The sequence below is a fragment of the Oncorhynchus tshawytscha genome, linkage group LG08 (assembly GCF_018296145.1).
Source record: "Oncorhynchus tshawytscha isolate Ot180627B linkage group LG08, Otsh_v2.0, whole genome shotgun sequence".
Taxonomy (NCBI): domain Eukaryota; kingdom Metazoa; phylum Chordata; class Actinopteri; order Salmoniformes; family Salmonidae; genus Oncorhynchus; species Oncorhynchus tshawytscha.
In genome coordinates, this window is record NC_056436.1 from 64937273 (window position 1) to 64950003 (window position 12731).

At 42.2% G+C, this 12731-nt stretch overlaps 1 protein-coding gene across 1 annotated transcript; it reads left to right on the forward strand.

Annotated features, from left to right (window-relative positions):
• The first annotated feature begins 9953 nt into the window (after positions 1-9953).
• Positions 9954-12343, forward strand: LOC121846922. Its single transcript, XM_042325828.1, has 4 exons — positions 9954-10136; positions 10449-10781; positions 11151-11405; positions 11599-12343. Exons 1-4 carry the CDS (start codon positions 10088-10090, stop codon positions 11733-11735), a joined length of 774 nt encoding a protein of 257 aa, XP_042181762.1. The 5' UTR covers positions 9954-10087; the 3' UTR covers positions 11736-12343.
• The last annotated feature ends 388 nt before the right edge of the window (positions 12344-12731 follow it).

Consider the following 12731-nt stretch of genomic DNA (forward strand, 5'->3'; position numbering starts at 1 on the left):
CGTAGAGAGTCCTTCTGTTATTGATTGAACATGTTTTTACCCTTTAAAGTCTCAACATACAGCCATACTAACCATTTCCATCTACAACATGCTATTACACAGTAGTAACAACAGTAACAGTGGTACAAGTAGTAACAGTAGTAACAGTAGTATCAGTGGTAACAGTGGTAACAGTAGTAGCAGTAGTATGAGTGGTAACAGTGGTAACAGTAGTATGTAGTGGAAATTTCCTGTATTACCAAATCATGAGAGCAAACCACACATAAGTCAGAGTTATCATAAAGTCCATCTTTAATTTTTGAGCTCCATCACAACCCTGTGACTCTCAGATTAATTCAGTGTCTATAAATGAATTCTCTGAGAGTGCTTACAAAACAGTTCTTAGTATCTTTAATAGCCAAGACACACCCATCTCAACTCACATGATGAATAACAGATCTTAGGAACATTACAAAGGAAGACTTTACTTGAGAGAGGGAGTATCCCATAGCCAGACAGCATTGGCTGTAAATTATCATCCAGCTTTGTCTCTAAACTATGTTCCTATCTCGCTCTTAGTACCACTCAGGACCAAAAACAAAACCTCATCCACTAGCATATATCAAATACACCCCTCCTGGACAACATCACAGAGACACAGTGACTGGCACACAGACATTGTGGAGCCAGGAGATAATTGGTTCCCCCTCAATCATCCCTTCACATGGTTTAAAATATATGTTTACATATGAAGACAAGCTTGACCTCTCCCTTCTCTGCGGCCCAAGTAACTGAACCCAGGACAGAGAAAGGATAACTGCAAATGGCCACCACTATAGTACAACAACATACATTCTAAATGAGAAGTAACTCACAAGCACATAAGGAAAATAAAACATATATATATATATATTATACCCTCAAACACCAAGTTAGGCATACGTAATTTCAAAATAGACCATGTCATCATCATGGTCAATCGTATATGACAATTATTTGTTTTACCAGCGGAATGTCCAAACTACGTCTGCATGCCAGTCATTTGATACCAGTCAGTTTCATGGGAATACTGTTTGGGGGAGCTAATTAGAGCAATTGATGTTAACAAACTATAGAAACCATACTGAACACTGGGGAGCTAGGCCCAGCCAATCAGAATGGGTTTTACCCACAAAATGGCTTTATTACAGACAGAAATACTCCTCAGTTTCATCAGATGTCTGGGTGGCTGGTCTCAAATGGTCCCGGCAGGTGTAGAAGCTTTATGTGGAGGTCCTGGGCTGGAATGGTTACACGTGGTCTGCGGTTGTGAGGCCGGTTGGACGTACTGCCAAATCCTCTAAAACGATGTTGAAGGCAGCTAATGTTAGAGAAAACAACTTTCAGTTCTCTGGCAACAGTTCTGGTGGACATTCCTGTAGTCAACATGCCAATTGCACACTCCCTCAAAACTTAAGACATCTGTGGCATTGTTGTTTGACAAAGCTGCACATTTTAGAGTGTCCTTTTATGGTCCCCAGCACAAGGTGTACCTGTGTAATGCCATTTAATCAGCTTATTTATATGCCACACCTGTCATGTGGATGGATTATCTTAGCAAAGGAGAAATGCTCACTAAGAGGGATGAATACACAGTTATGCACAACATTTGAGAGAAAATGAACTATTTGTGCATATGGAACATTTCTGGGATAATTTATTTCAGCTCTTGAAACATGTGACCAACACTTTACATGTTGCGTTGATAGTTTTGTTCAGTGTATGTAGCCTTCCTGTATTTTGTTTCAATCAAATCACATTGTGACACACACTGTGACACACACTGTTGAGTTCTGGCTACATGAGGGACACATCGCTAGGGACGTATCTCTAAGGGACGTATCTCTAAAGGACGTATCGCCAAGGGACGTATCGCTAAGGAAAGATTGCAATGTACTGCGGTGGAGGGGTGATCAATATAGGGAAGGTTGTCACTTGTCAACCCTTTTTGGGGGTTGGGGCTTCGAGGAGGGTTGTGTGTTTTTACTGGGCATAGGGGAGGGTAGAGCGCTTTTATTGGGCACAGGAGGGTTGTGTGTTTTTATTGGGCACAGGAGAGGTTTGTTTGTTTTTATTGGGCACAGGGAGGGTTGTGTGTTTTTATTGGGCACATTCACTATTTTGCAGGTTTTACTATATAATTTCCTCCATCCTAGCCACATTTCCTCATCTACTTGCATGAGCATCCCCAAATCAAGGTGTTTTGGTACTTCCCTGCACTATTACTATAACACAGGTCAGGATAGTCTACCAGTCTAATGGTCTATATCTTGCCCTCCATACACCATTCATAGTGACAATAGTGGTAAGTGGATCGTTTGTCCAGGTCTCCAATAGGCTAACTAACAATCATAACAGACAAAAACATTCACAGCTGCATTAAGCTTCAATATGAATCCACAACAAATATAAATAGCTGATAGGTAGTGGACAGGCCAGGTGCATCATTGGCATGAAAGAACAGTGAAGACATGAAACTCACAGCTCAGGGTCAAAAGCCTAATTAAAGGCTCAGTGCAGTCAAAATATGCTTTTCCTTGTTTAGGGACAATGCAATTATCCTACATAGACTATAGAAGCCTACAACACCACGATGCAATGAATAATAGTGTTACTGTTTTCAAGTGACTACAACAATATACTCCAGGCTACAGTGAAAGTGTCATTAGAACAACTGCGCAAAAGCCCTGTGATTTGAATGTTTCATTTGGATCAGTTGTGGGTCTACTCTCAATAGTTCATAAGGTCAAGAAAGGCACAGTAGCAGCCCAGTCTGGCTGTAATTCTATTTCTAATTTTGAACATACTGTCTGTTGCAGATCATCATTCTCCCAAGTCTTCCTAGAATAATGTGGCCTGTCAGGCCCAGTCATTCAGGGAAGTTTAACAAGTGTGCTGCCTCTCCAATCCAAGCGGCTATTCCTTACGCACCAAGAACCTAACGCTTCAACATAGCCTAATTATGTATCTTTTACCTCTTAAAATGTATTACCTTTTATCTGTGGCATGAGCACAACCAGTCACAATGTTTTTTCATCTGATTAGGCTACTTCAAAATTCTCCTGTAGGATTGCGCACATTCATCCAAAACATAATTCCAGCATCCTCAAAATGGTTTGACATTAACCAGGATTCCATCCCTTTTATGCAGTAAAGTAGCCTACATGTCTGGTAAAAAAAAATGTAATGACATCATGGGAAAGCATGCAGTTTATTAAACTACAGATTAAATAAATGATGATGAACTTCACAGGGTGATGAAAGTGCACAGTGATGAGGTTGGTGGGCCTTTCAATAAATATGGAAGGTCTTATTCTTAGTACATGATGATCGATGCTTGGCTGCCATTTGACAAATAAAAATAATCTGGCATTTTTGTCCATAATAATCTCATCATGCAGCTATACCTGCACTGTATCTGCAAACTGATGACTAGAGTGCATGTGCCATAAAAATGATTTGATACATGGAAATGTTACCTCAAAAGTTATTTTTATTTTCACTGTGGATTTACCCACATACTTTCATCTGCAACAAGTCAATTTGATGGCAACTACTCTGATGTGAAATGCGACAGTGTTTCTTTTAGCCTGTAATTGCAGTTTTTGAAAAGCCAATATATAAAATTGTAGTGGGACAAATTGTCCTGGAGAGCCTGTCTGAAGGAGACTATCCTGAGCACCATTCTCTCACACCTTGCGCGCATGTGAGCTGAGGAGAGAGTACCTTAGAGAGGAGCCTTGGTCTAAGCTACTGAGCTAAAAGGAAAAAGAACATGCCTATAGTGAAAAGCCTACAAGGAGAACTTAATTTAAGTTTTAATATTGTATTGGACTAAGACGAGAAAAAAAAAAAGTAGGCACAACCAAATGCAGGCTACCGTGTAACTCCCTAATCAGGTAGGATGCAATTTTGAAATTTACAGATTTTTATAATAATTTGTTTTATCATTATTAATGTATAATATTGTTATTAGTGTAAGCCTATTTATTATACAAAAACATTTTTTTATACAAAACCTGTTTTGTTTAATTCAGTTGAGACATTTTTATTTTCTAAATTAAAATTTGTGTCACGTTCGTGTGTAGAGACGGACCAAGGCGCAGCGTGATATAAGTGAAACTATCAAACAAAAACAAGAAACAAACAACGAACCGTGACTACAGAGGTGCTACATGTACTAACTCAAAATACAATATCCCACAAAACACAGGTGGAAAAAAAGGCTACCTAAATATGATCCCCAATTAGAGACAACGATTACCAGCTGCCTCTTATTGGGAATCATACAAATCACCAACATAGAAATAATAACCTAGAACCCCACATAGTAATAATAAACTAGACTACCCCCAGTCACGCCCTTACCTACTACACCTTAGAGAAACAATGGCTCTCTATGGTCAGGGCGTGACAGTACCCCCCCCAAAGGTGCGGGCTCCGCCGCAAAAACCTGAAAAATGGGGAGGTAGGGTGGGTGATTAGTGTCGGTGGCGGCTCCAGGTGCGGGCGAAGTACCCACTCCGCTCGCAGATCGCCAGCACTGGTGGCGGCTCTGGTGTGGGAAGAAGAACCCGCTCATCCCGCGGATCCGCCAGCATGGGTGGCGGCTCTGGTGCGGGCCGAAGAACCCGCTCATTCCAGCCATGGACCCGGGCTGAACACTGTGCCTGGACTGGACCTCGGTGTCAAGGAAGGCTCCTGCCATGGAGCGGGACTGACGCCGTATCTGGACTGAGCACCGGCGCAGAAGACGACTCCGGCCATGGAGCAGGACTGGACACCGTGTTTGGACTGGACACCGGCGCAGAGGAAGGCTCCTGCCAGTGAACGGAACTGAACGATGTGTCTAGAAGCTCCAAACCATCACTGGAGGTTCCGGATCGTGACCGTCACTGGAGGTTCCGGAATGCAAACCGTCGCTGGATGTTCCGGACTGCAAACCGTCACTGGAGGTTCCGGAATGAAGACCGTCGCTGGGAGCTCTGGACTGAAGACCGTAGCTGGAGGCTCTGGACTGGGAACCGTTGCTGGAGGTTCCGGGCTGCAGACCGTCGCTGAAGGCTCTGGACTGTGAACCCTCGCTGGAGGCTCTGGACTGGGAACCGTCGCTGGAGGCTCTGGACTGTGAACCATCGCTGTAGGCTCTGGACTGTGGACCGTCGCAGGAGGTTCCGGACTGTGAATACGCACTGGAGGCCTTGTGCGTGGAGCCGGTACAGGTGGCACCGGATTGGTGACACGCACTTCAGGGTGAGTGCATGGAGCTAGCACAAGACGTACCGGACTGGAGAGGCGCACTGGAGGCCTGATGCGTGGGGCCGGTACAGGTGGCACCGGACTGGTGACACACACCTCAGGGCGGGTGCGAGGAGCTGGCACAGGACGTACCTGACTGGGAAGGCGCACTGGAGGCCTAGTGCGTGAAGCTAGCACAGGGTGTACTGGGCTGTGGAGGCATACTGGAGACCTGGTGCGTATAGCCGGCATCAATTGTACTGGTTCGATGACCCACTTTGCACGGCAAGTACGAGGAGCTGGCACAGGACGTACAGGGCACAAATGGTACCGAACAAATGAAACACTCAAGGTGAGTTTGGAGAGCTGGCACAGGACGTACAGGGCTGAGAAGGCGTACTGGAGACCTGATGCGTGGAGCCGGCACAGATTTTACCAGACTGATAGCACGCTCCTCAGGACGAGTACGGAGAGCTGGCTCAGGTGGCATTATAACACGCTCCTTAGGGCAAACCACGGCGTCATCACTGTCCTCCCTTCTCTCCTCGCGTCTGCCACCACGGAAGGCGATCCTGTCCTGCCAGGATTTCCTCCCAAGTCCAGGATCCCTTCCCAGCCAATATCTCCTCCCAACTCCTCCCGAATAAAATAAAATGTGTCACGTGCCAAATACAACAGGTATTTCACCTTACTGTAAAATTCTTACTTACAAACCCTTATTAACCAACAATGCAGTTCAAGATAGAGTTAATATAATATTATATATTTGCCTTTTTTGCCCGCAGTGCTGCGTTGTGCCCGTCTCCCTGAGTGTGCTGCCAATTTGAAGCGTCTCTCACTTACATGGCTCTACGTCACGTGATCACGTCTTTCTCACAGGCGACAGTCGTGGCCAAACGTTTTGAGAATGACACAAATATTAATTTCCACAAAGTTTGCTAATTCAGTATCTTTAGATGTTATTGTCAGATGTTACTATGGAATACTGAAGTATAATTACAAGCATTTCATAAGTGTCAAAGGCTTTTATTGACAATTACATGAAGTTGATGCAAAGAGTCAATATTTGCAGTGTTGATCCTTCTTTTTCAAGACCTCTGCAATCCGCCCTGGAATGCTGTCAATTAACTTATGGGCCACATCCTGAGTGATGGCAGCCCATTCTTGCATAATCAATGCTTGGAGTTTGTCAGAATTTGTGGGTTTTTGTTTGTCCACCCACCTCTTGAGGATTGACCACAAATTCTCAATGGGATTAAGGTCTGTGGACTTTCCTGGCCATGGACCCAAAATATCGATGTTTTGTTCCTCGAGCCACTTAGTTATCACTTTTGCCTTATGGCAAGGTGCTCCATCATGCTGGAAAAGGCATTTTTCGTCACCAAACTGTTCCTGGATGGTTGGGAGAAGTTGCTCTCGGAGGATGTGTTGGTACCATTCTTTATTCATGGCTGTGATCTTAGACAACATTGTAAGTGAGCCCACTCCCTTGGTTGAGAAGCAACCCCACACATGAATGGTCTCAGGATGCTTTACTGTTGGCATGACACAGGACTGATGGTAGCGCTTACCTTGTCTTCTCCGGACAAGCTTTTTTCCGGATGCCCCAACCAAAACGAAAGGGGATTCATCAGAGAAAATGACTTTACCCCAGTCCTCTCCAGTCCAATCCCTGTACCTTTTGCAGAATATCAGTCTGTCCCTGATGTTTTTCCTGGAGAGAAGTTGCTTCTTTGCTGCCCTTCTTGACACCAGGCCATCCTCCAAAAGTCTTCTCCTCACTGTGTGTGCAGATGCACTCACACCTGCCTGCTGACATTCCTGAGCAAGCTCTGTACTGGTGGTGCCCCGATCCCGCAGCTGAATCAACTTTAGGAGACGGTCCTGGCACTTGCTGGACTTTCTTGGGTGCCCTGAAGCCTTCTTCACAACAATTGAACCGCTCTCCTTGAAGTTCTTGATGATGCGATAAATGGTTGAATTAAGTGCAATCTTACTGACAGCAATATCCTTGCCTGTGAAGCCCTTTTTGTGCAAAGCAATGATGACGGCACGTGTTTCCTTGCAGGTAACCATGTTTGACAGAGGAAGAACAATGATTCCAAGCTTCCAGTCTGTTATTCGATCTCAATCAGCATGACAGAGTGATCTGCAGCCTTTTCCTCGTCAACACTCACACCTGTGTTAACGAGAGAATCACTGACATGATGCCAGCTGGTCCTTTTGTGGCAGGGCTGAAATGCAGTGGAAATGTTTTTGGGGGATTCAGTTAATTTTCATGGCAAAGAGGGACTTTGAAATTAATTTAAATTCATCTGATCACTCTTCATAACATTCTGGAGTATATGCAAATTGCCATCATACAAACTGAGGCAGCAGACTTTGTGAAAATAAAATTTGCGTCATTCTCAAAACTTTTGGACAAGACTGTACAAGGGAAGACAGACACCAACTGCGTGCATCCTTATCCAATTCCGAGGTGCATATTGAGGATATTGGAAGAACTGTCCAAAATAACTTTTTTTCAGCCAGCAAGATGAGTAGGCCTAACGAAAAGCAAAACCACTAGCCTATATCAGTCTACTATCCCCCACAGTACAAAAGTCGACCTATTCTAATCTGTGCGAGAAATAAATATCCCAAACATAGTCTGGTACAGTTGTGGGATACTATCGATCTCAAATCGAATTAACGCTCACATAAAAATAAAGATTTTATGCAATGTGGCTGCCACAACAGATCAGAACGTTTATCTTAAAATGTTGATTAGTATTAGGCTATTTCTTCACATTATAAGCGCAGCAATGGTACTAGGCTATAAGCACAAATGTTCCATTAGCAGAAAACACCATGATCAAAAGTGACCGCAATTGTAATTATGCATGTAATGCTTTTATTGTAAAGGTGCATTTTTATGGTGAAAATGATCTTCCCCAAACATGAAACTCACAAACTGCATATATATGCCAGTTAGGCTCAACACCCCTTGTAAAGTGGATTAATGCACTTTATTTTAAGATGTTATTTGGCAACTTTAGATGTGATAAAAAATCCTATTTAAGCATTTAGTCCTATGGGCTAGGCTACATGAGGTGTGCGACTATGTTTTGAAAAAGTTGCAAAAAAAATCAATTGTTTCTCTGTCACGACTCCCCTTCCTGTTCGGGTGGTGCTCGGCGGTCGTCGTCACCGGCCTACTAGCTGCCACTGATCCCTTTCCCCCTTTTCTGTTTATTGGTTTCACCTGTGTTCATTTTAGGCTGATTGGTTGGGCTTTTTATTATCCAGTAGGCCCACCTACTGGTTGTGCGGGATTGTTTGGTGTACGTGTGTACACGTCTGTGTGTCACGGTTTTCCCAGTTTCTTGGGTTTTGCTGGACTGTTTAAGTCCCCCGTGTTTGGGGCATTTGTTTTGGTGTGCGCCCTGTGTTCTGTGGGGTTGGTGTATGTTCATCGGTTTTGTTCATTAAAAGTATAGCACTACCCTGAACTCTCTGCTTCCTGCGCCTGACTTCTCACCCACTACACACCGGTCATAACATTCTCATAATGGGCATCATTCACAAGTGACAGGCTAATTGTCAACCATCAAACTTTACTTAATTTATTTATATATATGTATATTTTTCACATTTCATTTTTTTCATTATTATATAATTATTTTAGGGGTGGATCAGCTTTTCTTGATTTAATATTGTCTTTACATATACTAAATAATATATGTGTGACATTTGTTTTGATTTAGACCATTATTATGCACCTGTATTGAAACAGTGGCAGCGGGAGAAATACATGTCATCTCTGCACTTACATAGGGAATGAAGGACACTTATCCCCGTGGTTTATTTTCATGCCAGCCAGGTAGGCGATACCCCTGTTGTAAATATAGGCAATGTGATTAATATTAGGAAAGTTGAGAAATAAATATAGGAGGCCTATAGAAAGCTGATGGGATCCTCATCTTTTATTAACGACCATCACTCTGTTTTCACCCGCAATTGCATAGCCTATAAAAATGTTGCGGAACATGAGCTCATGGGCTCTCATGAAGCGTTTGATTCGATTTTTGAATACATTTGCATTGATGTCAGAGTGATTAGAGGGACAATAGAATGCTGAGTACAAGGCAGTTAGCAAGTTTGGTTGGCTACTAATGACCAGCAGCAGCATAAGAGATTGGAGAAGCCTAATTACCGTGACTAAACAGGTCATGTGGAATTTGACTGCCTTCATTACTCATGACCGCCAGTGTGGTGGTAATACAGTCACCGCAACAGCCCTAGGAGAGACCTGAAAATAGCTCTGCAGCGATGCTCCCCGTCCATCCTGACAGAGCTTGAGAGGATCTGCAGAGAAGAATGGGAGTAATTCCCCAAATACAGGTATGCCAAGCGTGTAGCGTCCTACTCAAGAAGACGAAGACTCAAGGCTGTAATCGCTGCCAAAGGTGCTTCCACAAAGTACTAAGTAAAGGGTCTGAATACTTACGTCAATGTAATATTTGTGTTTTTATTTTTTATATAATTTCCGCAAAATTAAAAAAACTGTTCTAAATCTATCACACATGAGACATGAAGCCATCCTGGTGGTTTGTATAATGAATAAGTGAGACTTATGGGGCTCTGATGGGGCTCGTACTCTTTCCTCTGAGTCAGAACCTATGAATAGGGTCAAAGTTTCACTTCTTCTTTTGCTTGTCACAAACTGGTTCAGGTCTTCTGAGTGGCAGGAACAGATATCTCTCATACTTTCCTTGCATTGGTTTTGTTTGTGCCGTAACACAAATTCAGCTCTGAATAGAAAATAGAGGACTTTGCGTAGTAAAGAGACATGGAGGCTGTTTTAGGACTGTTGGTGATGTCAGCAGGAGTGTCTCATGGTAAGAAACATCTTTATATGTGTTGGTTTCCCTCTTCTTTTATGCAGAATATAATATCAGTAGTCTTCTATACATGTAGCAGCAATGACGGATGGTGATAGACAATATTCAGAACAAGGTAGAAGACAGTTGTCTCTTTACTCATTGTCCCATGATAATGATCACTGACTTAATGATCCCTATCACGTTGATGCTGTTGGTTTGGTTATACTGTTAGCCGCTTGTACCCTCATCTGTAAAATGATACATGACTTGACATGGGTTAGAACAATGATAGTCACTACAGTGTCTATTTTTCTTCTTGATCTTCAGGCTTGGAAACTTCCTGTGATGCTAGAGAAGATGGATCTCAGTGTTATGGAGCTCTGGGAGGAACTGTCTATCTCCAGCTGACTGATACCATGGCATATAGTCACTACTCATTTTATAAAGGCTCAACTGGTGCTAAAACAGAGATGCTGAAAATGAAGGCCACACTGGTAACAAGAGACACCCCCATTAAAGACCGAGTACACTTCTTTATAAACAATGGGACATTTAGGTTAAATAACACACAAAGGAATGATTCTGGTGAATACCTGCTCATAAAATATGATTCAGAAGGGAAAACAACAGGGACCATAGGACTACAACTGTTCATCGAAGGTAAATAACTTACTTGCCAAAGAATATTTTACAAATGATAACTTTCACAAGCTCTACATATTGCTCTGGCTAAACTACACATATGTGACTGCATAATAATCAAAATAATGAGAAATGCATTTTGTGTGTAGTCATTCAACAGGAGTCATTTTTATTTTCATAGTCTACTGTAGTTGGTACATAGAGTCATAACCACATCCATCAACATTAAATCATCTGTTGGTTATTTGAAATACAGTCATTGTGTGTCATGAATCTGCTGCTCCTGTTGACTACAGTAGTTTCTGTGGCTTTAAAGAAGAATGGCTGGTGTTGTGTTGTAATGTGTTTTTCCTCTTACTACAGTTACATATCCTTCTTCCCCCACAGCTCCAGTGTCCAGTCCTCAGCTGTCCTCTGAGTGTCTGTCTCATGGAGAGATGAAGGTGTCCTGCTCCTCTGAGGGGGATGGTCCCCAGTACAGCTGGACTCTGGATGGACAGACACTGAACGACACTGATGCCCCTCCTGATAATAAGACAAACACCATCACTCTGAAGAAAGGCCTGTCAGGAGATCTCACCTGTACCGTCAGAAACAACATCAACCGTAATACTGTCAGCAGGAGAATCTCACACTGTCCAGGTAATCTACTGTTTAATTTACTTTATTAAAAATGCATTCTGATCAACAATATCAATGATTAATGATGATTATAATGATCATTGAGACATAATATCAATAAGAATTGACCTGTTTCAAAACAGCACTATCCATTTGCCAGTATTTACATGTATTTCAGATACGAATGTGATCACTGTTGTTTGATTGCATACAGGGCTGATATATGTTAACTGCACCTTATCCAACGGGACAAAGATATCAGAGTGGGTGATTACCCTATGTGTTGAGTCTACAACAGTGGCGACTGTGACTGAGGCCCCCACCAGTAAAACCTCCACTGGTAAGGGATAATGTTGATATTGATGATGATGATTATTATTATTATGATGGACATCATGACCTCTAGGATCGTTCCACAAAATGAATTGATATTTTCTTCAATCTAGACCACATGGAGAATAAAATATCTCAGATTTTTTAAATATTTATAAAGAGTTGAGCTCAAGTACTAGGCTACATGATGATGATGATTATTATTATTATGATGGACATCATGACCTCTAGGATCGTTCCACAAAATGAGTCCCTAATTGATATTTTCTTCAATCTAGACCACATGGAGAATAAAATATCTCAGATTTTTTAAATATTTATAAAGAGTTGAGCTCAAGTACTAGGCTACATTGTTAATCTGTAAATGATCTCTCGATTTAAGTGGCTAGCTGAAGCTCTTTAAGTGTTTATCAGTATCAAATCGGAAAATGTTGTGTATTTACTTGAATTGCTGAAGAATTGAAAATGCAGCATTTTGACGTGTCCCTCTGTCACCCTCTGTGACCTCTAGGAACATTTTAACCCACTTAATCCCAAAATGTCTCCCAAGTGTTCACCATTATTGTAAAGCCTTATTTTGTTGTTTTGCCAAAGTAATTTCTGGTGATTTGTCTTTATTTCATGTGATTGTTAAAAACATATTTTTTAACCTTATTAGGCAGACCTTAGTATTATTTAATTAGGCAAGTCAGTTAAAGAAGAAATTCTTATTTACAATGACGGCCTACCAAAAGGCAAAAAAGGCCTCCTGCGGGGACGGGGGCCTGGGGTTAAAATTAATACAAATATACAATATAAATAAAGGACCAAACACATCACAACAAGAGAGACAACACAACACTACATGAAGAGAGACCCTAAGACAACAATATAGCAAGGCAGCAACACATGACAACACAGCATGGTAGCTACACAACATAACAACAACATGGTAGCAACACAACATGGTAGCAGCACAAAACATGGTACAAACATTATTGGGCACAGACAACAGCACAAAGGGCTTGAAGGTAG

Bases quoted from the DNA above. Each gene is read 5' to 3' on its own strand.
- LOC121846922 (XM_042325828.1), top strand. From the start codon at position 10,088: ATGGAGGCTGTTTTAGGACTGTTGGTGATGTCAGCAGGAGTGTCTCAT. The intron at 10,782-11,150 runs GTAAATAACTTA...CTTCCCCCACAG, and splicing joins ACTACAACTGTTCATCGAAG to CTCCAGTGTCCAGTCCTCAG. The intron at 11,406-11,598 runs GTAATCTACTGT...GATTGCATACAG, and splicing joins GAGAATCTCACACTGTCCAG to GGCTGATATATGTTAACTGC.